This window comes from Apodemus sylvaticus, chromosome 3 (genome assembly GCF_947179515.1).
Source record: "Apodemus sylvaticus chromosome 3, mApoSyl1.1, whole genome shotgun sequence".
NCBI lineage: Eukaryota > Metazoa > Chordata > Mammalia > Rodentia > Muridae > Apodemus > Apodemus sylvaticus.
In genome coordinates this window covers 171,134,961-171,160,465 of record NC_067474.1, presented here as the reverse complement: position 1 = coordinate 171,160,465, position 25,505 = coordinate 171,134,961, and the positions used below count along the sequence as shown (strand labels likewise).

At 47.3% G+C, this 25,505-nt stretch overlaps 1 protein-coding gene across 1 annotated transcript; it reads left to right on the top strand.

The window, feature by feature from the left end:
- Positions 1–5,760: 5,760 nt before the first annotated feature.
- LOC127681780 (ATPase family AAA domain-containing protein 3) lies at positions 5,761–25,058 on the top strand. The gene is made up of 16 exons (XM_052178397.1): positions 5,761–6,059; positions 9,205–9,281; positions 10,871–10,972; positions 11,296–11,355; positions 11,798–11,867; positions 12,578–12,743; positions 12,998–13,067; positions 14,357–14,512; positions 15,035–15,091; positions 15,358–15,483; positions 15,702–15,826; positions 16,583–16,634; positions 17,037–17,107; positions 18,124–18,291; positions 19,470–19,578; positions 24,339–25,058. The coding sequence occupies exons 1-16, from the start codon at positions 5,858–5,860 to the stop codon at positions 24,501–24,503; spliced, it is 1,776 nt and encodes a 591-aa protein (XP_052034357.1). The 5' UTR covers positions 5,761–5,857; the 3' UTR covers positions 24,504–25,058.
- The last annotated feature ends 447 nt before the right edge of the window (positions 25,059–25,505 follow it).

Genomic DNA, 25,505 nt, shown 5'->3' with positions numbered 1-25,505 from the left:
GGGCAGGAAGCCTATGTGTGCACCTACAAGTTTCATGTCCACACCTTTACCTATTGATCAATAGTTGGCTATGGAGCACAGATATTTCCTGTTACCAGTTACCAGTCCAGAGTCAGAGTCAGGACAGATTTAAGTTTGGCATACTGGCCTCACATTCCCCTAAAATACAGAAGTTCCTCCAAACAATTTGTGTTTTCCATTCTGTTTGCTCAGATGTCTGTAGGGCAGGGTCTACTGGCCACCAGAGAAGCCATACTGAGTCCCTGGGCCCGACATACTGAATACTAAGCATGTGGCAGAAGAGCACCAGAGAGGTCATTATTAATGTTTATGGTAGCTTCTGTTAATGGCTAAAACTCATGAGACGCTGAGAGAACTGCTATCTTAAGAAAGTAGAATGGGCAGAAGAGACATAGCTGATGGCCAGAGTCCACTTCCACACAAATCCTCGGTACAAGCTCATCTTGACCTAATACCAGCACCATCTACTTTCAGGTGATAGAGGTAAAAACCTGCACTTCCACAGAGATAACACAGAATGCTTCTTCTACGGTCCTTATCTCTGAGGAGCTGCCCTCACATGGTCCCAGGCACATCTTAAATCTCTAAATTTAGTATAGATTTCTTTGGGGGGGGCGGAAGGGGAGGGGTGGGCGGGTTTGAGACAGGGTTTCTCTGTGTAACCCTGGCTGTCTTGGAACTTGCTTTGTAGACCAAGTTGATCTTAAACTCCTGTCTCTGAGATCCACCTGTCTCTGCCTCTCGAGGGCTGGGATCAAAGCCATGCACCACTACTTCCTAGCAATCCCTGAATTTATATACATTTCAGATTAGTGCAGACCCTTGGGACGTCTACAGGAAACAGGGTTTAAACTTTGTCAGACATGTACGACAAACATCATTATCTGCTGAGCCGTCTTGCCAGCTCCAGGAAATAATTTAGTGGGATGGGATTTCCTATTAGTTGTTTGCCACAAAATGCCTCCTGCCCCTGTGCTTCCTCTGGTCCCAGCTCTTACTCTCAAGTGTCTAGGGTGATGAACAGTGGCAGATGCCATCCAAAGCTTAACATACATGCCAAGAATGGCCACTCTGCTTCTCAGTATCTACCAAAACACCAGAGACCACTGGCTGTTCTGTGGTTGCTCCTGGTTGAGATCCGTGTAAAATGAGAAGCGTCTGGGAAGCTGGTGGGGCAGGACTGACAATATCCTGAGTACTATGAGGAGAGGCTGCTGCAAGTGCTGGTGCCCATGTCCTTGTGACCATGCAGAGGATTCACACTCCAGAGGGCGGTAGTGATGACAGTCTCGGTCTCTGCTCTTTAGCTTTTCAAGTTCTTGGGATGAAGCTGTTTATGAGAATCAGGATGGTGGGGCAGTCTGGAATGTAGGTTCGAGAGTGACTGGGCAGTCAAGAATTACTCAGCCACTGCCACCTTGCAACTAGGCAGTCTATAGTAACAGTAATGAAGGCTGTTAAATCCCCAGAATTGTAGCCCTGAAGATAGCCTTCTGCTGGGGAAGATAGGACAAAACAGAAACCCTGAAGCTTAGATGTAATATCTGTGTCTTTCTTGCTGTTCCCTGTACCCCCTGCCCCCCGCCCACCCCTGGGATGAAGTGACTTTTCATTGTGGAAAAAAAAAAAACAAGTTCTGTCTGGGTGGTGATAGTGCACACCATTAATTCTAGCACTTGGGAGGTAGAAACAGGCAGATCTCTGACTTCGAGGCCAGCCTGATCTACAGAGCAAGTTCCAGGACAGCAGGGGCTATATGGAGAAGCCCTGTCTCAAAATAAAGGGAGGGGAGCTGGAGAGATGGCTCAGTGGTAAAGTGCTTTTCTAGGTGACCAGGGTTCAATTCCAAGCACCCACACGGTAGCTTACAGTTGTCTCTAGTTCCAGTCCCAGGGGATCCAACAGACACATACGCAGGCAAAACACCAATACACATAAAATAAAAACAAATCATTTAAAAGAGAGAAATATTTCACTAAAAACAAAAAACCCACAAGGGGGAAAAGGTTCTTGCTTTTGCAGGATAAATACTACAACTGGAAAAATATGGAGACGATTAGCATGACATCCTATTCGTGATGCATTCCATGTTTTTAAAATAAATAAAAATGAAGGGGCTGGAGAGATGGCTCAGAGCTGGTTAAAGAGAGTTGCCTGCTCTTCCAGCGGTCCCGAGTTCAATTCCCAGCAACCACATGGTAACTCACAACCATCTATGAGATCTGGTGCCCTCTTCTGGCCTGAAGGTATACTTGCAGGCAGAATGCTGTATATATAATAAATCTTAAAAAAAAAAAAAGGTATCAAAGTATGGTTCTGAGTACCCACGATGGGCAGCTCACTCTCACTGTAACTTCAGCTCCAGTGGATTCCAAAGTCTCTGCCCTCTGGGCACCTGCATTCATCTGTTCCTACCCAAGTAAAGATATATACACAAACACATAATTAGAAATAAAACTAATCTGGGGCTGGAGAAATGGCTCAGCTGCTAAGATCATTTGTTGCTTTTGCCAAGTACATTTGACACCTCTTCCAGACTCCTTGGCTCCTGTATATACATGGTACATACCGAACACTAACATACACATACATGTGTGTAAAATAAAAAAAATTTATTCTATTTTTAAAACGTATTTATTTTTGAGACAGGGTCTATGTAGCCCTTCCTTGCTGTCCTGTAGCTCTAAATGTAGGCCAGTCTGACCTAAAATCTACCAAGATCCAACAGCCTCTACCTTCCAGTGCTGGGATTAATGATGTGTGCCTAGCTGAAAAGTTAATTTTAGGGGCTGGAGAGATGGCTCAGCGGTTAGGGGCACTGACTACTCTTCCAGAAGTCCCGAGTTTAATTCCCAGCAATGACATGGTGGCTCACAACCATCTGTAATGGGACTCGATGTCCTCTTCTGTTGTGTCTAAAACACAATGACAGTGTACTCACATACATAAAATAAATAAATCTAAAAAAAAATTGTTTAAGAAAAGAAAAAAAAAAAAAAAACCAACACCAATCAATGTCATACCTTCCCTAGGAGGACAGTGTGGTGAGATAGGGGACCAGATGAACTCCAAGTGATCCTATCTTCCAGGTGGGAGCAGGACCCAGGTGAGACAAGGTGTTATGGGAGGTGTGAAGTCTCTGGGCAAGAATAATCACCAACTGCTCCTATCATAAATGCCACTTAGCTCATTGCAATTAAATATGGTCTTGCAACCAGAGAGCTTTTTAAAGAAGGAGCCATCAGGTGTAGAGAGAATGAATCTCTTTTGTACTGTGTGGATGCATCACCTGTCAATGAAAACCTGAAAGCCAGGGCTGGAGAGATGGTTCAGTGGGTAAGAGCACCAACTACTCTTCTGAAGGTCCTGAGTTCAAATCCCAGCACTCACATTGTGGCTCACAACCATCTGTAAAGAGATCCGATGCCCTCTTCTGGGCTGTCTGAAGATAGCTACAGTATATTTACATATAATAATAAATAAATCTTTGGGCCAGAGCCATTCTCCAGCCCTACACTTTTTTTAAATAAGTGAAAAAAAGTCAAGATTCAGAATTTTATAAAGATTATGTGCGTGCCAAATGCAGCAAAAGACTGAAAGGTGTGTGGCTTTAAAAACTCTGATCTTCCTTACCCATCTAAGCTCAAAGGTGATTGCCATGAGAGATGTGGTTTGTTCATTTAAGAAAACAAAAAAAAAATGTTATGGTCACAGAGTCTGAGTGATGTCTGGCTATTGCTGGGAAACTCATTTGGTTTTGTTGAGGAACAGGGATCACAGGTAGAATAATCTTTTTTTTTTTTTTTTTTTTGATTTTTTTTGGAGACAGGGTTTCTCTGTATAGCCCTGGCTGTCCTGGAACTCACTCTGTAGACCAGGCTGGCCTCGAACTCAGAAATCCACCTGCCTCTGCCTCCCAGAGTGCTAGGATTACAGGTGTGTGCCACCAGCGTCTGGTTAGGGTAGAATAATCTTAAGATTTAAATTTAAGACAAATGGTGGTGGCCAACACCTTTAATCCCAGCACTCAGGATGTAGCAGATTTCTGAGTTCCAGGACAGTCTGATCTGCAGCTTAAAGTTCCAGGAGAGCCAGAGCTCAAAGAAACCTTGTATCAAAAAACATGTGATGTTTGGAGGGTATAAATAGGATTGGAAGACAGTGACAGAAGCAGAGCCAGGCTTGCTTATCAAGCTAGATGTACAACATGTCTTTGCTGATCTTTGTTTCAATGAGAGAGGCCCAGTTGAGAACTCTTGGCATTCCTCTTGGGTGTCCCTCCCACAGAGGCTGCAGTCTCTGTTAGGTTGTGTCACTGCTCCTGATTCATGTTTGTTATCCCTACTCTACCGATCTGGACTGTTGGTGAGTCGGTCAGTGTTTGTGAGTGGATGGAACTGCTGTTGTTAACCTGTGAAATGAACTGTCGGTTTTCAGACAACATAGATGGGAGTTGTTCCAAAGAACCATTTGTAAACAGGTCTACTTCCCCGTATCCTTTTTTCCCTTTAACTCTGGTGGGTGGAGGGCTATAAGGGGGGGTACAGCAATTAAGAACCATCATTAAAAGTAAGATTTTTAAAAATTAAAGTTTTATAAAAAATAATAAAAAACCTTAACTTCTTTTTCCGTCATTTAAAATAGCCTTTTGTCCAGTAGTCCATACAATTCTGTGAATTCAAACCAGTTTTATGAAAGATGCCTGGACCCAAGACGCTGATTTTGGTGAATGTGGGTTCCCCAGTGACGTCTGCCTCTATCCATGCTCCCTTCCTCCTGCCCAAAGGTTAGGCCAACCAGCCCCTAAGTCCAGAGCAGGCACTTGGCTCAGCAGGTTCCTAAGGAGCGCTCACTGGCTAAGGACCACAAGCCTGAAGCACCAGCCCTCACTCTTAAGTAGCTCCTCAGTGTAGTGTACCCTCTGCAGGCTCTGGGAGTGTCCTTGGCTTTCTGGCTTGTACTGCAAAGCAGCATGCCAATGGCCGCAGTGGGTTGCCAAAACACCAAAGAGCTCAATATACCGCCTGAGCAACAGTAGCAGAAGCAAGGTGCAGGACTGCATCTAAGTCTTTGACCTAAGTATCTCCCTTATTCTATTCACTCTTGGCTGTAAGAGCCACTGGCCTGAAGACGCTCAAAGTAGCCACAGATATGCATGAATCCAGTTCCGAGAAAGCGTGGGTTCACAGCGGCGGTGGGCGGGCGGTCTTGGGGCACCGGGGCCGCGGGGCCACTCCTTCTCTCAGCCTTCCGGCTGGCGGTGTCACCCCGGTTTACTCCGCAATTCGTTGCCATGACCCGAGGCATCTCGAGTCCGGAAGAGATTAGCTCCGGGAGCCCCAACATCTCCTTCAGGTGTTCTCTTCCTCTTCTGCTCTTTGGGTGGTATTCAAAGCAAGTGTTCAGACCCTGGAGTGGGTCCAGTGTCTCCGATCATCCGTGACCTCTGTGACTGGGGCGTCTCTATAAATGGCTATAGCAACAGAAACAGAACGACCCAGACCCATAGCAATAGCAACATTGCTAAAAGAAGCGTTTTCTAAAATAAAGGCACACCCATCGCAAAAACTTTGTTCCTATTTGCCTGGTCCAGGTCCAGTTCCGCCTCCTTAGACCGCTGGGCAAATCCCGCCACCGACGCCAATGGGGTCCCAGTTTCAGCAGCCTATCCGATGGCTGAGAGCGCCTTGGCCCTCCTAAGTTTCCGTCGCTGAGAAGGAAGGGGTGTGTGTCGCGCCTGCGCAGTCAATCGCACCCGCGGCGCGTGGTGACTGCTAGTAGCCCCGCGAGTCACGCTCGAGTACGGTCCACCGAGGGCGCGCGGAGCTTGCAGAGCATGTCGTGGCTCTTCGGCATCAAGGGTCCCAAGGGCGAAGGCACAGGGCCCCCGCTGCCCTTGCCGCCCGCTCAACCTGGGGCGGAGGGTGGCGGCGACCGTGGTGCGGGAGACCGGCCATCGCCCAAGGACAAATGGAGCAACTTCGACCCGACAGGCCTGGAGCGTGCGGCCAAAGCGGCGCGCGAGTTGGAGCACTCGCGTGAGTGCGCGGGCTGGGCTTGGCGGGCCAAGGCCCTGGGAAATGGGAGGTTTCCTTTCGGAGGCACTAGCTGCCTTTGCGACTTTGGTCCTCTTGACGTCTTAGCAGCACAGTGGTCGTCTGCAGCCGTACCTTTCAGGTGACCTGAATGGCCGCTATGGAACCTTTGGTCATAGCGGTCCTGCACTTGGAGAGACCCAGATCCTGCCTCCCTCTTGCTCTTGCAGCTGTCAACACGTAGGACGTAGGAGAGACCCTGTGCCAATATTGGCCTTTGCTACTGCTGGGCTTTCTTGCTGCCTCCACGTGGTGCAGGCCAAAAGTCATAGCCAGATCAGGCGATCCTGTGTTGTAGTAGTTGATAGTAATCTCTCAATAAGGGGAGCATTTTCGAAAGGCCTTTGGTTTTAGCAAGATTAGATTTTATGTTTATTATTGGATGATAGCATTCCACTGTGGAACGTGAGGCGAAGGTATCTGTAAAGGTTGATCCTCTCTGAGAGAGATTTTAACATTGATTGGATCCCAAAGGCCAGGACTTTCCCAACAAATGTCATTTTTTTCCTTTGATGTTGACAATTTGTGCCAAAATGTAATATAAGGTGGATTTTTGTTTATTTTGTTCTGTTTGCTTGCTTTTGTTGTTTGTTGTTTGTTTTTATAAAGACTGCGCATCCCTGGCTGAGACTCATGTTGACCAGGCTGTCAGAGAAATCACAGAGAGCCACCTGCCACCACCTCCTGAGGCATGTGCCACTATGCCTAGCTAGTTGAAGTCTTTATAAAATCCTGAAATAGGGGCCTGCAGAGATGGCTAAGAGCACTTGTTGCTATTGTTGTGGACCTGAGTTCAATTCTGTGCACCTATATGGCAGCCCAAAACCTTCTGTAACTCCAGTTCTAGGAGATTCAAGGACCTCTTCTGGCTTCTGAGAGTACCAGACATGTACATATATATATGCAGGCAAAAATTCAAATACATAAAAAAAATTTATTAAAGCTTGAAATGTAGGAGGTGTTGAATAAATTCTGATTGAAGGATGTTGTCATCTCAATTTTGTGTTTATGCATGGATTCTGTTTTTCGTTTTTCTTTTGGTTTTTTTGTTTGTTTGTTTTGAGGCAGGGTATCTCTATGTAGCCTGGCTGTCTTGGAACTCACTCACTCTGTAGATGAGGCTGACCTTGAACTCAGAAATCTGCCTGCCTCTACCTCCCAAGTGCTGGGATTAAAGGCATGTGCCATCACTGCCCACCGGGTTCTGTTTTTCAAAAGAGCCTATAGGGAAGTCCTAATTTAAATAGGTATAATATGCAGAGCCTCTGAAAGAGAGTCTGGCACTTGGTGAGACAATTGTCTGGTCTTGTGGGACTAATAAAAAAAAGTCTTCAGGCCAGAGTGGTAGCTCATGCCTTTAATTCCATACTTGGGAGGCAGAGGCAGACAGATCTCTGAGTTTGAAGCTGGACTGCTCTGTACAGTGAGTTCCAGGCTAGTCAGGGTACACAGTGAGATCTTGTCAACTCTTGGCAGTGGTCTCTGAGACCCACAGACTCAAAAATCTCCATATAGACATTCAAAGCCTTCATATTTAGGACCAGGATCAACTGTCTCTTGAGATCCAACAGCAGAGCTAATAATTTTGTAAATAATCTATTATGTTTGCTATGTAATCTCAGTGATTGGGTTGAAATGAGAAAAGGTAGCTGGTTTTCCAGGCATTTCCAGTGTTAGAAGACTTGACAGATGATCCCATGTCCTGTGACACTGTTATGTTGGGGACATCTCTTGGGAACTCCTAGGTTTGGGAGATAACTCTCTAGACACACCTAGAATTTCAGAGTTGAGTCTTGGCTGTTAGACCTGTTAACACAGGCCGTTGTACAGTCTATGGGGAACAGCAGTTGCAACCTTTTGCCATATTCTGACTACTCTTGCATGTCAGTTGCTCTCTGGATGCACTGGCGGTCCTGGAGCTCTTGCCCAGAACATCTGCTGTCTAGGTTCAGTGCCGTGGCTTCTACTCTGCTTTAACAGAGCTCTCTTTTCTGGGCCAGGAATAACTTCCATGGGTTCTGAATGCCTCTGTGGGCTGTCTAGGTCTGTGCCCTTTTCTTGTAGGACAGTCTATATCCTGCAACACTAAACCTGTGCTGAAGTTTACCTACTTTGACTCATTTCACAAGAAAATGGACTCAGAGAAGTTAGCTCAGCTTGCCAAAGCCACATGAAGAATAAACTGGAGCTGGGGGTTGGCCCTAGTTTTGTTGAACTGTGCCACCTCCATTTCTGCCTACTATGCAGAGATAAGGCCCCAAAGAGTGCTCCTTTTCCCAGCCCTTTCCTGTCAGAGAGAGAGAGAGAGACAGAGACAGACAGTGTGCTAAAGGCCATTATCATAGTCTACTCACCACTTGGCTTTGAAGCTTACTATTTGAATTGAATTGGTGTAGGGCTGTGCCTTGCTGCTCTCTCGTTCCTCAGGTGTAAGTTTTTTTGTTTTCCGTCCTGTTAGGCCAGAGAGTCTAGGAGGAGATTGGCTTGGAAGGTCCCTTCCCAAGCTCTGACACTGTTGCTCATTGGTAGAGTTCATGCCAAACTGCATGTTCCGGATGAGTGGGTGGTGGTTCTTCTGATGGAGCTCTTGGCAATATGATGGTTCCCCTGGGGATGGTACCTTGCGCTCTTACCAAACTCTTACATGCTCCCCCACCCCCCAAAGTTTCGTGGCTACTGGGCTATCCTCAAACTCACTATGCTGCTGAGGATGATTTGGGGCTCCTGATCCTTTGGCTTCCAACTTCCGAATACTAGGATCATGGGCATGCACAGGACTCTTGTGTGTGGTGCTAAAGATCTAGCCTAGGGCTTTTTGCCTTCTTGGCACACTCTATAAAAACGAAGCTGCATACCCAAACTCACCTGGCTCTCTGTTGGAGATGGGGCAGCAGCTTTGAAAGGGACGGCTATTGTGAATCTAGGCAGGGGTGAGGCTGGCTGAGAAGGCACATGAATGATCCAAGACCGAGTGCTGTGGTTTCTCAGAAAGTCCCTTGGCATGAGTGAGAGGTTACATTTTTAGCTAATAGATATGTTCATTGACAGCATACTAATACCCTCTCTCCTACTCCCCTCTACTCTATAGGTCATGCCAAGGAGGCACTGAATCTTGCACAGATGCAGGAGCAGACACTGCAGCTAGAACAACAATCCAAGCTCAAGGTGAACAGTGGGCTAGTGCCATGAGGGTGTGAGATGTACTGTGACCAGTACCCAGATGACAGACTGTGGACGTGTCCTCCATTCTATGATCGTATTGGGGGAACATAAGGGCTGGAAGCATATATGGGTATGACCCTGTAGTAGAGGTACCTGAGAGGGAAGTTGTAGGTGGGGAATGTCTGGACTTAAAGGTAAGGGGTCTTTCTTGAAATTTTTTGGGTATTTTGCTTGTTTTGTTTTGAGATGGGGGCTTTCTTTCTTTCTTTTTTTTGAAGATTTATTTATTTTATGTATATGAGTACACTTAAGCTGTACAGATGGTTGTGAGCCATCATGTAGTTGCTGGGAATTAAACTCAGGACGTCTGCTTGCTCCAACCCAAAGATAGATAGATTTGTTTGTTTGTTTGTTTGTTTGTTTGTTTGTTTGTTTTTCTGAGACAGGGTTTCTCTGTGTAGCCCTGGCTGCCCTGAAACTTACTTTGTAGACTAGGCTGGCCTCCAACTCTGAAATCCTCCTGTCTCTGCCTCCCAAGTGCAAAAGCGTGCTCCACCACCGTCTGGCAGATTTATTTATTATTATATGTAAGTACACTGTAGCTGTCTTCAGACACACCAGAAGAGGGCATCAGTCTTATTACGGGTGGTTGTGAGATTTGAACTCAGGACCTTCGGAAGAGCAGTCAGTGCTCTTAACTACTGAGCCATCTCACCAGCCCTCTTTCTTTAAGACAGGGTTTCTCTGTATACCCCTGGCTATCCTGGTTTTACTCTGTAGACCAGGCTAGCCTTGAACTCAGAGATCTGTCTGCTCTACGTCCAGAGTGCTGAGAATATATCTCATGCTCCATGATATCCCTGGCTGAGAGTTTTTCTGTGTATCCCAAACTGGCCTCAAATTCTTGGCAGTCTTTCTGCCTCAGCCTCTTAAGTGCTAGGATCATAGGTATGCCTGAACTTTTTATTTTATTTCTCTGTGCTCAGAAGAATCTCCTTGAAGCTGAATGTGGTCATACACGCCTTGGGAGTCAGGCAGTTGGATCTCTTTGAGTTCTAGGTTACAGAGGAAGTTCCAGGTCAGCCAGGACTATACAGAAACCATATGTTGAAAAACAAACAAGCTGGGTGGTGATGGCGCACTCCTGTAATCCCAGCACTTGGGAGGCAGAGGCAGGCGTATTTCTGAGTTCGAAGCCAGCCTGGTCTACAGAGTGAGTTCCAGGACAGCCAGGGCTATTCAGAGAAACTCTGTCTCAAAAAAACCAAATTAAAAAAAAAAAGGAGGAGAAGAAAGAAAGAAAGAAAGTAAGAAAGAGAGAGAGAGAGAGAGAGAGAGAGAGAGAGAGAAAGAAAGAAAGAAAGAAAGAAAGAAAGAAAGAAAGAAACAACAAAACCCAAAAATCACACTTGCTGCCAGAGTTTTCAGTGAGCACAGAATGGGCTCCGTCCTTAGTCCTTGTCTGTGGTACAACACATTGGTAGCACGAGCTCAGGGTAGGAGGTGAATAGCATCCTGCCATTCCGTAATCTACGGCATGAGGGAATGGCTGTCCAGGGCGAGTCTTACACAGGTTCTCCTGTATCCTGTAGGAGTATGAAGCTGCTGTGGAGCAGCTGAAGAGTGAACAGATCCGTGTGCAGGCTGAAGAAAGAAGGAAAACCCTGAGCGAGGAGACACGGCAGCACCAGGCTGTAAGTGCACAGGCAGGGGTGGGGGTGGGACAGTGGGATGCCCCTTTGCATCTTTTAGTCTGCGACTAACCAAGGGTTTACTAAGTAATAGTTGTTGTACTGAGGAGACCTGGACCACTATTATAAAACTAAACAAAAGAACAGTAACCCCGAACCCATGGACTCCTTGGTACAGAGTCATTCTGTATCCGCATAGCATATCTGTAGGAAGTGGCAGCTCATCTGTAGCTTACCTCAACAGCCACTCTTCCAGATCATGTTTTCTGATTCTTCTAGTGGTTTCTCATGCCAGAGTGAGTCTTTACTTCTGTCTTCTTCCCTAGAGGGCCCAGTACCAGGATAAGCTAGCTCGACAACGCTACGAGGACCAGCTGAAACAACAGGTAAGCAAGGCATACCTCTGAGAGACAGGCAGTGTTCTTAGAGTAACACAGGAGACTGTGCAGCTGAGTTCTAGACAAGAATACAAGTGTTGCTGGTCCTGGATGGATTTTCTCAGACATAGGCCCTGTCATGTTCATACTCATGGCCTGTGTGCATAATGAATGTGCCCATACACGTAAAGGCAGAGTTGTGCTGTACATGTGCACGTGTGTATAGATATCCAGGCACATATATAAGCCCATGCACATAACTTCTTGTGATACTCCCACAGTAGAAGTGTTTGGTTTTTGTTTTTAGTTACCCTTGAGGATTCTTGTTAGATGGGCACCTGTCTAACTAGCAAGGTCAGTGAATGGTGGAGGACAGAAGCATTCCTGGTTGTCTTGGTTTTTGTTGTCTTTCGGATTCTCAAAAGCTTTTACCTTTAATGTGATTTTTCAGCAACTTCTGAATGAAGAGAATTTAAGGAAACAAGAGGAATCTGTGCAGAAGCAGGAGGCCATACGGCGAGGTTGGTCACCAAGGAGGGGAGGCTTTGTTGGGCATCTTAGTCCTTAAGAAATGCCCCCACAGAGACTCACTGAGATCTCAAATAAGGACTGCATTTACAGTATGTGCTTCAACACCAGACACAGTGGATACCTCGGTTTCACGGAGCTAACTCTAGCCCCCGAGTAGAAAGGTCCAGTACTAGTTGATTTGGATAGGAAAATTCCCCATGTTTAGCTCCTGTGGTAGAACTTTGTTCATCATCAGGCCACCCTGCCACTTTGCACGCATGTGTCCCAGCAGGGAGAACGTTTCCTGTCTCCAGGAGTCTGTCAGGAAAGGTTTGAGGCAGTTTGTTGGTATCACCGTGCAGTGACAGTTGGCTCATTGCTTGGTGTTTGGTTCTTACTGCTGACAAATAGGTACACATTATTGCATCTCATGACCTTTCTGGTTTCTTGATAAGTTAAATGTCAGTATAAGTTGGTTTCTGTCCTGATTATTCACATTTTTGTTTGTTTTTAAAGTATGTCATCTGAAAGGTGGTCCAGGCCATTTCAGGGGTCCTCCGTCTGCTAGAAGGGCTTGCTGTGAAGTATGGGTTGTTCACTGTGACACTGTGCTGTCCCTGGTCCATGCAGTATCTAGATCTGTGTGTAAGTGTCAGCAGCGCGGGCAGAGGCAGGCAAAGTATGGGCTGAAGACCACTGTCTTTGCCTTTTTGTGGGACAGCCACTGTGGAGCGAGAGATGGAGCTGCGGCATAAAAATGAGATGTTGCGGGTGGAAGCTGAGGCCCGAGCACGGGCCAAGGCTGATCGAGAAAATGCGGACATCATCCGGGAACAGATTCGACTCAAGGCTGCCGAGCACCGTCAGACCATCCTGGAGTCTATCAGGTAAGGATGCAGCCAAAACTTAGTGCCTGCTGTCCATCTGCCTTCTGGTTCCTAGCTCAAGCTAGTGAGTCTCTGAAGGTCATGAAGGACCTCTATCCTTCTATCCTACATCTCTGGGTCTGCTCTTTAACATCCCAACGTTGGTAGACTAGTCTTTTGAGACTGACCTGAAAGACTTAAAGGGTTTCATTTGTTTCTTTTTGACCTTGCCCAGTATCTCTTCTAGAAAGTCATGTGACTTTTCCCCCATGCAGGACAGCTGGCACCTTGTTTGGTGAAGGATTCCGTGCCTTTGTGACAGACTGGGACAAAGTGACAGCCACGGTGTGTACTGCTATATACCCCTAGGGTGAGACAGGTGGGCAGCTCTAGGGCACAGTCTCCAGGGACTTCCCTGTTACCTGGCTGTGGGGATACCTGATATCTTGCAGATATATTCATCACTGTTGTGCCAGCTCAGATTAGGGACATGAGCTGTAATAATTGTCTTTAAGAACTATAGTGAGACTTGATAAGTATCTGGGCTTAAGGGCATTTCAGACAATTCAGTCTTGTCTTAATCCATTTTACATTGCTCTAACAAGGTACCCAAAGCTGACTAACTTACAAAACACGGTTTATCTAGTGTCTGAATGTCTGAATAGTGCCACCTAATGACTTCTAGGCCCCACTCTCTTGAAGGTTTTTTGCAAATTGCAGCATTGCATGAGACCTAGTACTCATCATATAAATTTTAGAGGGACAAGTCATCTAGTCATGGCAGTAGCAGCCTACCTCCAGGCACCGATGGAGGAAACGGCTAGAGCTCACTTTCCAGTGTCCTTGGGAGAAGGTAGTGATAACTTTTTTTAAAAAAGTAATTTATTTAATTTTATTTTATGTGCATTGGTGTGAGGGTCTCAGATTACTTAGAACTAATTACAAACAGTTGTCAGTTGCCGTGTGGGTTCAGGGAACTGAACCCAGGTCCTTGGGGAGAACAGACACTGAGCCATCTCTCTAGCCTTGGGATAACTTTTATTTTTTAAAAAAATTATTTATTTTTATTTATATGAGTACACCGTAGCTGTCTTCAGACACACACCAGAAGAGGGCATCAGATCCCATTACAAATGGTTGTGAGCCACCATGTGGTTGCTGGGAATTTAACTCAGGACCTCAGGAAGAGCAGCCAGTGCTCTTAACTGCTGAGCCATCTCTCCAGCCCCAGCACCTGCTTTCTTCTGGACCTCCTATAGCCAGTCACCTAAGGAGAAGGAAGGGGCTTGCTTTCTAAGAATGAAGTTTAAGTTTTTCAATGGTAAGAGAGCAATGGAAGCCAAGACCCTTAGAGAGTATCTAACCCTGCACAACTAGCCATATTCCGTTGTCTTACTGCCTCTGCTTTTGAGGATTCATGTTAGAAGGCACAAAGTGAAGTGTAGTGGTGTGGAGTGCCAGTGATAAAACTTTAGTTATCACCTGAAGTGTGCAAGTGCATTGGCTGGCTGTGAATGGGGTCAGGCATCCAACCAGGGTCCAGTATAGGCAACCATGGGTCCTTAGCTGTTCTTGGGGCACAGGATGAACTGTAGGGCAGAGGTTCAGTGTACACTGCTGTTTTTCTGTCCCAGGTGGCTGGGTTGACACTCTTAGCTGTTGGAGTATATTCTGCCAAGAATGCTACTTCTGTTGCTGGTCGGTATATTGAGGCCCGATTGGGAAAGCCGTCCTTGGTGAGAGAGACCTCCCGCATCTCAGTGCTGGAGGCATTGAGGCATCCCATCCAGGTATGGCCACTGTAAGAGTTCAGGGTTCCACATCCTAGCCAGGTCTCTTCCCATATCACAAACAAGCGGTGTGCATTTTCTGTGGTTGAATTCCCTTTCATGCTGGCATGGGTGTTTTCTCACAACTATGTTATTACTAATGGGGCTTATTAATCAGTGTTATCTAATTAATTATACGGCTGTCCCTGGATTTGCTGTAGTTCTTCATGACCTGAGCTTAGAGTCTGTCCTGCCATAGAAGGTGTGTTGGTAGCATGGCATGTAGCTGCCTCCCTTGGCTCAGCTGCTCGCTGCTCTCGCTGACAGGCTTCTTCTCTGGCTTCAGCTGGGTCTCTTCAGATACTCAGCATAGGTGGTTGGAAAGGTAAAGATCTCTCTATAGTAAAGAGCTAATCAATCACCCAAGCCCCACAACAGACACTGTCTTTTCAGCTTTGACAGTGGGGTACTAGTCTTGGACTGTGTGGGGCAATACTTCATGGTAGGTTATGTCTTGCCAACTGTGGTGGTGTCCCCTACCAGGTCAGCAGGCGACTGGTCAGCAGACCCCAGGATGCGTTGGAGGGCGTCATCCTCAGTGTAAGTTGCTGTGGCAGCTGTGATTTGGGAAGCCTTGTGGCCCCAGGGAAGGGACAACAGAGTTGAGCTGTTGCGTTTATGTGTGCTTGTGGCTTTGGGATCCTGAAATACATGCTACTGTCAACCAAACCTATATTCAGATACCCCATAGGTCAGACTGTATCCACAAGGAGTAGGCTGTACTAGAATACCTGTGGTCCTTCCACTCCCTAAGGCTCCCATAGGCCTGGAGACCAGGTTCCCCAAACCTCATCTTGCTCTGGCAGCCTAGCCTGGAGGCACGGGTTCGAGATATTGCCATTGCAACAAGAAATACCAAGAAGAACAAAAGCCTGTATAGGAACGTTCTGATGTATGGGCCACCGGGGACTGGCAAGACACTATTTGCCAAGGTAAAAATTTCCTGGCTGTGAAGGTGGGACTGTGTTCTGCTGGGCATCTCACCCTCAGGCAGCTTTGTCACTGGTTCTCAGAGCACTGCAGTGCATTCAGGGGCCACCAGCTCTGATGGTGGGGCATTGTCTTTGCTAGGCAGGGTTGGCTGGTGGAGCTGTAGGGTTGGGACTCTGGAGGGAACATCTGCTCTGTTTCCCCACCCCTCTCTGCCCAGAAACTTGCACTGCATTCAGGCATGGACTACGCCATCATGACAGGAGGGGACGTGGCCCCCATGGGGCGGGAGGGTGTGACTGCCATGCACAAGGTCTTCGACTGGGCAAGCACCAGCCGACGAGGGTGAGCATATAACCCCATGTACATAGGTTTCTACTCCTAGGGACCCATCAGGTACCTAGCTGAGGCCCTGATGGCTCCCTACTTTCCTGTCTTTGAAGTTGTGTGGGAGTCCATGGGTAGCCTCTTCAGAAGACTGCTAGGGATGGGTGCTTACGCTGAAGGGTCCATTAGAGAAAATGGCATGCTGAGGGTGGACAGAAGGCTTCTGGTACAAGGGTGCAGCCTATCAGATATAATTACTGCCAGGAGTGAAGAGCTGACTCAAATGAGGAAAGGAATGGCCCTAGGCCTCCTTTACTGTGTTGGACCCTCTGAGAGTTGGCTGAAAATGTCATTCCAACCCATGCAATATGCATGGCTAGAGGTCCCTGGCATTGCTACTATGCCTTGGCATGCCCTTTCCTTTAGACTTTGCCATTTCACCCTAAATAATCACTTCTTTCTGATCCTGAACACAGGCATCTCAGTTCTTACTCTGACCTAGCCTGGCAGCCTTGAGTGAGAGCTGTGGGGAAGAGGGGGAGGAGGAACATATGCCATCAGAGCTGCAATTGGGCTTTTAGTGTTGGGGTCCTGGAGGCTTTTACTAGGTTAGCATGTTAAGAATCTCTGATAGGGCATGACCTGTGCTCTTGCTGTGTGTGGAGCAGCTTCTCTCAGGGATGTGCACTATACTTCCTGTTGCTTCTGGGACCTTCCTGATGTTGGCTTGTGGCATTCAAGCATCCCCTTGCCTGACTACTCTCTGGTTCACAGCCTCCTGCTCTTTGTGGATGAAGCAGATGCCTTCCTCAGAAAGCGAGCAACTGTGAGTGTTCTGAAACCCTTTCTATCTTTGGGAGTTGGTCAGAGCTGAGTGTTCTAAGCCAATCTAGCAGAGGACTAGCCTAGAGGCTGCTATGCCCTAGAGCACAGAAAGGCTAGGCCTTTATGCTGTATAAGCTGAGGCTGCTGTTTAGTTGCTTTTCCTTCCAAGTTTGGGAAGTTAGTGATTGAACCAGAGTCTTGGAGATGCATAACATAACAGTACTCCTCACTAACCACACCTGCCCTCCTCAGTGATTCTGAATCAGCAGGAATCCAAGGTTTAGCTATCAGATCAGGCTTGTGTTCCTACTCCCTGCCTTTCCCTCCCAGCAGTGTTTAACTTAGCTGTGTACCGAACTACTCCTCAGGCTGGAGAGTGATGCTGAATATTTTCTTTTTGTAGGAAAAGATAAGTGAAGACCTCAGGGCTACTCTGAATGCCTTCCTACACAGGACAGGACAACACAGTAATAAGTAAGTGCAGTCCTGCCCCTAGCTCTCTGTGCAGAGAATTTCTGGGCATTGTTAATTCTTGGTCCTCACAAGGGAGCTAAGGCATAATCGACATACCATCACAAATTCATGAATTAGTACATAGTGTATGGGTGGGCAACTGTCTGGGCTGTCTTCATGTTCCTACCTGGGAAGGTTTCTTAAAGGACCATTTCAGAAAGGGAATATGAGGCATGAGGAAAGTCTGCTGGGTTAGTGTCTGTCATCATGGCCACCCTGTTTGAAACATCACTTCATGCCTTTTGACATTCGGCTGTCCATATTGCAGCTGTGCTAAGACACTCCTGTCACTGACTATGTCTTAAGACTGTTTCCAGGGCACTTTCACATAGGCCTGAGCCTAGAATGTGTTTGCTCTTCCTGGGAGCCAATCCCAAGTGTCATATGTCAGAAGAATGGAGCCTTGGTCTTTATCTGCGATACTGGACTGGGACCGGGCCTTGAAAGAGACCCCAGTAAGAGCTGTCTCCCAGGATTTTGTCCAAAAGTCACTGGCAGGGTCGGTGCCTATGGTCAGACAAACTTCTCTTATCCAAGTCCCCTAATTCTAGTCTTAGCTTACTCATCACTAGGGTATGACTCAGCCTTTTAGTAGATATGTGGCTACTTTATCCAGCACAAGCACCCCTTACTTGCTGTGGTCATGGCCTGGCCCAGGGCCGTTAAGGGCAACAGGACCTGAGGATACCAGGCAACCTTGATCATGACTATACAAATGGCCTGGTAGGCCTGGGGTTTCCTGAATTAAAAAGCTGTCAAGGGTTACAGGTACACCTCAGTGATTGAACACCTGCCCAACATTCTTGAATTTCTGGATTCAAACCCCAAACAAACAAAAAACATGGAAGGGAAGGTAGCAAGGAAGGGAGAGCTGCCAAGCTACATGCATCTGTGGGATTAACTGGGGGCAAAAGAGACCCTCTGCCCCTAGTGACTTGTGATTGGACAAACCCTCAGTGTGCACTTTGTGGCCGCAGGTTCATGCTGGTCCTGGCCAGTAACCAGCCTGAGCAGTTTGATTGGGCCATCAATGACCGCATTGACGAGATGGTCTGCTTCGCCCTGCCACAGCGGGAGGAGCGAGAGCGCCTGGTGAGAATGTATTTTGACAAGTATGTCCTTAAGCCGGCCACAGAAGGAAAGCAGTAAGTGTCCCGCCCCGTGGGGTTCCCCTTACTGACCTGGAGCCTGTCTGAGCACTTCATTTCCCTGGGGGTTAGGCCATCTGTGTGGGGTCACGTTCTGTACATGCGCCCTGGCAAAGGTGGTTCTGTCATGGGGACCCTGAGCCCTTCCTCTTACGGGTCTTCACAGGAGGACAGCTGCAAGCCTGCCCCTAACGGCACATTCTCTCAATTTTAAGTCCCTGAGTCACTGAACCCTGGGTATCAGGAGAATATGGCACCCTCCACGTGTGGGGTATAATCCACACATTCCTGTGCCTGTTATACCAGGTTTGGAAGCTGCAGTTACCATCCTCAGCTGTCAACTGAATGTGACATGGCTTTCTCCTGTCTTCCTGCATACCTGCCCTGCCACTCCTCAGAGCTGCTCTGCAGCCATGCAGGGACAGGGAGAAGCCACAGTGAGGAGGGCCTCACTGCTGTGTCTAGTTTACTTCCCATCAGCAGAGGCTGTTCTGCTTTCAGCCGTCTCCCGGGGCCCAGGCTCCATGGCATTCAGACTCCACGTCCTGACCTGAATCCCTCCTGCTGCCTGTTGCTTTTCATTGTTCTGGAGAAAACATGGCTTGGCTCTGGGCCCATCCTCCATCCCTGCGGGTCAGGTCCCCTGCCTCCTGCCAGCCTCGTATCCCCAGCCTCAGCTGAGGCATGTGACCTCTGTTCATTGTTTCATGTATTTCTGTGGCTTTTGGTCAGATGTTATTGCTGGAAATTTGGATTGGAGGTCCCTTTACTTAGCTATTCTGTTCCTTACCTAGAAATCTACCTGCTCTGTTAGAATTTCATCATTGGCTGAGCATATAACTATACCTGTTTTTTTGGGTGCTGAATATGTAGTTTTAGGCTAGGTCTAGTAAGTAGGAGTGAAGGCAGATTGGGAGAGTACAGCTCCATCTGCCAACCCTGCCTGGCTCCAACCTGGCATCTCCCGCAGGTCAGGAAGGAAGGCTGAGGATAGCTGGCAGAGTTTACCTCATCCAACTTTGGCTATACAAAAAAAGCCCACTCAATAATCGTGTCCAGTTCAGGTGGAAGCATCTGATAGAGCGTGAACTTGGGCAGCCTTGCTCACCAGTCTCCCCAGACCCCTTTGTGTAGAGCCATGGAAGCCCAGACCCACTTGGGAACTTTTCCTCCAGACGCTTGAAGGTGGCCCAGTTTGACTACGGAAAGAAATGCTCAGAGGTCGCCCAGCTGACGGAGGGAATGTCAGGCCGGGAGATTGCCCAGCTTGCTGTGGCATGGCAGGTGAGTCCAGATCCTGGAGCTCAGCCCTCTCTGAAATACTGCCCTAATCTTGTAGTGAGCTTTGTGTGAAGGATGTGCCAAGCATGGAGAGGCTTGTGCCCTTGGTTCTTCTACCGGGGTCCACTAAGTCACTCCTGGGAGGATGGGGTGATAGTCTCACTAGCTCAGCTTGTTCTGGCCCAAATCTGGAGCACTGTCACAGTCTTACGGGGATATCAGGGTACTAGGGCAGATGTGCAAGAGTCTCTGGGGAAGTCTAGAGGGCTGCTGCTTTGTGTTATCTGTTAAGACAATCACGGACAAGTTCAGATCAACGGATGCATGGGTACTCTCGGGTATCTGGCTTTTTAAGGCACATGTTAAAGTTGAGCAAGGGGGCAGGAACATTCCTTCTGAAACTAGATAAGTATGTTGTTGGTTCAAGCATAGGCCACAGTGGCCTATTGTCATTCCCTAAAATCATGGTTTTTTTCCTTTGAAACTGCCTAGCAACAACTCCATGGTCTTAGGGCAGGGAACATCTACAGCAGGGCCAGGGCCATTTAAGGAATTTCAGCCTTTGGTGTTGTTGAGAAAAGCCATGTCGATGGGGTGGCCATCTCAAACTCTGCACCAACTTCACCATGTCCTGTCCCTGTAGCCAACTTCCTGTAACCAGATGGCAGCCTAGCCAGTTAAACTTGGCAGTGCTTTTCTAGGTGTGCATGGGACAGTCCTATTTAGGTTTGGATTTTGTAGCCATTAGGTACACTATGGACATATAAGCTAGCTTAGCTGCTACAATATACATCTCAGCTGCAGCACACTGTTGTGGTCGAGGGCTCTGATCTGTCCTTGCTCAGGGTCTGTTCCCACAACTGATGGTGGAGAACAGGGAGATCAGCACAGTGGAGGTGGCTCGCTTAAAAATCAAGAAATGGTCTTTCCACATTTCTGGAGACTAAAGTACAAAGATTAGTGCCAATGTGATCAGATCTTGAAGAAGGCTCTTTTCTGGTTAATAGAAGTCAAGGTTTTGCTTGGTTCTCATATAATAGACAGGTAAGCTTTTTTGTCTTGTGTATGAATTCCAAGGAACCAGGGACTCTTTCTGTGCCCTCATTTCAATGAAATTACTTCCTCTGAAGGATGATCTCTAAATATATACCTATGAGGATGTCAGAGCTTTGTCATGTTAAATATTATGGGGCAATACACTGAGCTCATCCTGGCAGGTTACCTGGCTTACAAAGCTTTCACCGAGATAGCTCACCTCTGTTGATTGAGAGTATTGTCAGAGAGTAGCAACAGATCAGGTAAGGCTTTAAAAGGGAGAGCAGCTGGTCATGCTCCTTAAGGGTTCTGGCAATTGGTCAGAGTGACTAAGGCAGGTTCATCGAGACTGTTCTCTGGAGAGGAACAGGAGATACAGGAAGCCTGCCCAAGGTCCAACCAGCCATGGAATAACACACAGACTTGGATGCTATTGTTTTTACCCCCATAGGACTCCTGAATACTTGCAAATCACATAGACCCTTCTTTACTCTGCAGCCTCTACCTTCCATGCATCTCAGAATTACACAAGTTCCTGCCTTTGCAATCATCCCTTCTAGGGATTCACACACACACACACCACACACCACACACACACACACACACACACACACCACACACTACACACACAACCCCCATCCCCCTTAAACATAGAATACTATCTTAACTACCTTGTTTTTTTATGAGACAAAGTCCCTCTGGGTAATTTCAGCTATTCTAGAACTCTCTAGAACAGGCTAGCCTTAAAGGTGTGCATCACCATATCTGTTTTGTTTTATGTGGGATGTTTTTGTTTGTATATATGTCTGCATACCATTTGAGAGTCTGATGCCTGCAGAAGAAAGGATATCAGAGCCCCTGGAATCGGAGTTACAGATGAGATTGTGGGGCACCATGTGGGTGCAGGGACTTGACCCTGGGTCCTTCGGAAGAGCATCTAGTGCTTTTCACACTGCCCTCTTTCAGCCTTGAAGTTGTGGAATTTTAGTTTTTGAATTGTAGGGGCTCTTCTCCATATATAATGTTGATATTAACCTCTTACCAGATATGTGATTTACAAATATTTTCTTCCATTGAATAGACTATCTTTTTATTCTGTTGGTAATATTTTTTTGGTTGTTGTCGTGGAACTTGCTGTGTAGACCAAGCCAGCTACAAATTCATAGAGAACCATCTGCCTGTCTCGTGTACTGTGTACAAAACGCTTACATTTTGATGGAGTCTGACTTACCTAATTTTTCTTTTTGTTGTCTATCATGTCATTTAATAAACCATTACCAAGCAGGACATGATGGCACACACCTGTGATCCCAGTACTTTGGAAGCTGAGCCAAGAGAATTGCAAATTCAAGATCAGCCTGGGCAATTCAATGAAATCCTATCTTAACATTTAAAATTGAAGTCAAGGCTGGGGATGTAGTGGTGAGAGGAGTGTCTGCCTGTGAGCATTCCTGGGTTTAATCCCCCATATCACAAAAAATGAGAAATACTGAAGTGGTTTGATGGTATGCTCTTGGTGGGGGGATGTTTTTGTTTGTTGAGACATGGTCTTACTCTGTAGCCCAGGCTGGTCTTGAATTCTCTTAAAATTCTCCTGCCTCGGTCTCCCAAGTATTGAAATTACAGATGTGTTCCACCAGACTGGGCTTAGGCTATTGTTGTTGTTGTTGATGTCGTTGTTGTTGTTTATTATTTACGACAAGTCTCACTGACTGGGCTGGCTTTCAACTCTCAGTACTTATGCATCAGGTTCTGATTAGGACTTTGGAACCCTGCTCATCGAGACTGTTGGTCTATAAGCTTCAATGCTGTCTTCGTCTGGCTTTGATGTCAGGGGTGGGTGTGATAATGTGGAGAATAATAGATAGTGTTTCCCTCCCTTCCCTTCCCCTTCATTGTTGAGGGTTTAAGGAAGATCTATTTCTTGAAATATTTAAAGTTTTTTTTTTAGTATGTGTCTGTGTAATATAATGTAAGTATTTTATGTGTATGCATGAGTGCCTGCATATGTTTATGTCCACTACATACTTGCCTGATGTCTACAAAGGCTAGATGAGGACATGAGGCTGGGAATGGTGGCACAGACCTTTAGATCCTGCAGGGGCAGATTATGAGTCTGCAGTCAGCCTAGTATTCCAAGCCAGCCAGTTATATAGCGAGACCCTATCTTAAAACAAAATACAAAAGAGTACATTGATTCCCCTGGAGTTACAGGTGGTGGTGAGCCACCCAGTGTTGGTGCTGGAGACTGAACCTGGGTCTTTGCAAGAGCAGTAAGTGCTGTTAACTACTGAGCCCCTGTTTACTGGTTTCTGAGCTGGGGTCTTACTATGTTGCTCAGCCTGGCTTTGAACTTCACAGTCAAGCAATCCTGTCTCAGCTTCATGAGTGGCTGGTACTACAGGTGAACAGCTACACCTAGTTAAACTTGAAACATTTGAATAGTTTTAGATTTACAGAACAGTTGCAAGATAGAGCAGAGGTGATCTTCTCTGGTGGGCTGTGAGTGTTAACTGTTTCATAGCATAGTTTACCTCCACCTTGGCTTGCTTGTAACCCAGGGTCCAGTCCAGGATACCCACAGCATGAGCTTTGATGTCTGTCTTGTGTCCTACCTGACTTTAGTTCCTAGGCTAGCTGGTGGATGAGCTCTCCTCTGCTAGGCCTTTGGCAAGGTGTAGCCACTTAGAGAGAGCTGCCACCCAGTCTATCCAGCCAGGACTCCAGTGTAGCTGCCTACCTTGCTTTTGGCTTGGGTGAGCTCAAGCTGGGAGAGAGTATCCATGGCTTCCAAACAACTCTCAAAGTTGGTGGTCTGGCTCTAGGGGCAAGACTTCTTCTGCAGTGAATTATAGTAGCATAGTGAACCCTAGGTCCATCTGTTTCTGGTTATCCTGCTTATCCAGATGAGACAGAATATCATTATGGTCATCTCCTCCCAGGTGACAGTGTCTTAGCAGAATTGTTAAGTATGACTCTGCGATCCTGTTCCTTTATGGTGTGTCTTAGTGCCCTAGGTGGAAAAGTCCTCTGCTTGGAGTGTTCATTGCATTCAGATTTCTCCATACCTTGTGCTAATGCCTTTATGAACATACTCTGTTTCAAGCAGAAAATCAGCAAGTATACGGTCTCAGCCACCTGTGAGCCCTGTTCCCTTTATAGTATCTAAAAGGTACAACTTGACCAGTTCAGACTCCTGCTGGCTGGCCCTGGAGTGCCATCCTTGAGGATGATAAAGAAGTGAGAGGGGCCATTGTCATCTAGTGGGAATAGACATGAAAAGGAGCAGTCTATCCAGAGAGGACCACTTGGCTCTGATTGGAGAAACCTCATACTAACACCATACATCCTGAGGATAGGGGTCTGGCAGCAGCAGCCACTGTTTAGGAGGCCTGTAAAGTATACAACTGCATAATCTGGCCTGAGTACTTGTTTTGTGACCTGGTGTGTGCCTGAGCTGGGAAATGGAGCCAGAATAACTTGGCTTATGAGGGCTCTGCATTTGGGTCCTGTTCAGAGGGAGTTACCTTTATGTGTACAGAAGGGAAATAATAGCTCTGTTCAGGCTTTCTATTTTAGAAAGTTATTGAGAAATTTAATAGTAGTAGCACTGGACTATGGGTCCAGTACTAAGCTCAGGTGTGTCCACTGTGCTGGTGCCTAAGGTAGCCTCTGGGTCCAGATTGTGTAAGCAACTAGCCTCTCCTCTGCACCCTCTTTTCTACCAGGCCATGGCATATTCGTCTGAGGATGGAGTCCTCACGGAGGCTATGCTGGATGCCCGTGTACAGGATGCTGTTCAGCAGCACCAGCAGAAGATGCAGTGGCTTAAACTAGAGAGACCCGATTCTGAGGCCAGCAAGCTACCACATCCTTCACTCCTCAGCTGCTGAGCTGGACCTGGACACCTTGTGCACCCGACTGAGGACAGCCAGTCTCTATGACCACACTTATTGCTCCCTCCTTTCCTGTTGACCTCTGTAAGAGGTCAACATTGCCTCAAATGCCTCTGTGTAGTTGTGGGATGCTGGAAGTGTCAGCTTCTCTGCCTCCCATACCTCCTAGTCTCTGTCTCTCCAAGTGCTGGCAGAGGGAGGCATACTGCCTTCCTGTACCTCAGTACACTAGTGAGACATGTCTGCAAGTCCAGAGCAGAGCAGAGAGTGCGCAGAGTGCCGTACCACAAGCCAGTGGCTATGCCAGCAGGACTGGGGCTTTCAGGGACCAGGCAGGCTATAGGCACAGAGGGCCCTCTACTTCCTGGACATTACTCCTACCACATACACATCTGTGCCAAGAATTGGTCCAGTCCTTACTTGGTAGAGTGGATCTGGTGCTAGACAGCCCTTGGCTCATGGCATCCAAGAGTCAGAACTACCGCCTTCCCCTTGACTGGATCTGGGCCTTTTAAATCCAGAATCTAATAAAACTGTGACTGATTTACTGTTTTTGCTTGTTGGCTGAGATGGGGGAGGGAGGTTTCTAGATGAAGGCTTCAGTAGCCCCTGGGGTTAGAGATGACGGAAGAAGCACAGGCTGGAGCTTTCTGGAGAATTTACTGGCCAGGCAGGGTGGGCTTCACAGTGAGGGCTGGGACACCTGGGGCCACCACATCCTTATTGCTGCTAGGGGCCCGCCCCTCCAGTCCCACCCTCCAGTCGCACACGCCCCATGCACATGCTCCCGTGTGCAGATGGGCGCAGGCCCTGACACATCCCTCCCCTCCAGACGGACGGATGGACAACAGGTGCTCAAGAAACAGTGCTTTCACTGAGATGTGGCCTTAGGGTAGAGTGGACCAGGCCAAGCCTCTCCCCACTATGGACCCACCAACCCTGGCCCCAGCACCTCTAAGAGCCTGCCTTAGTGTCCTGCTCACTGTGGAGATCAGGCTG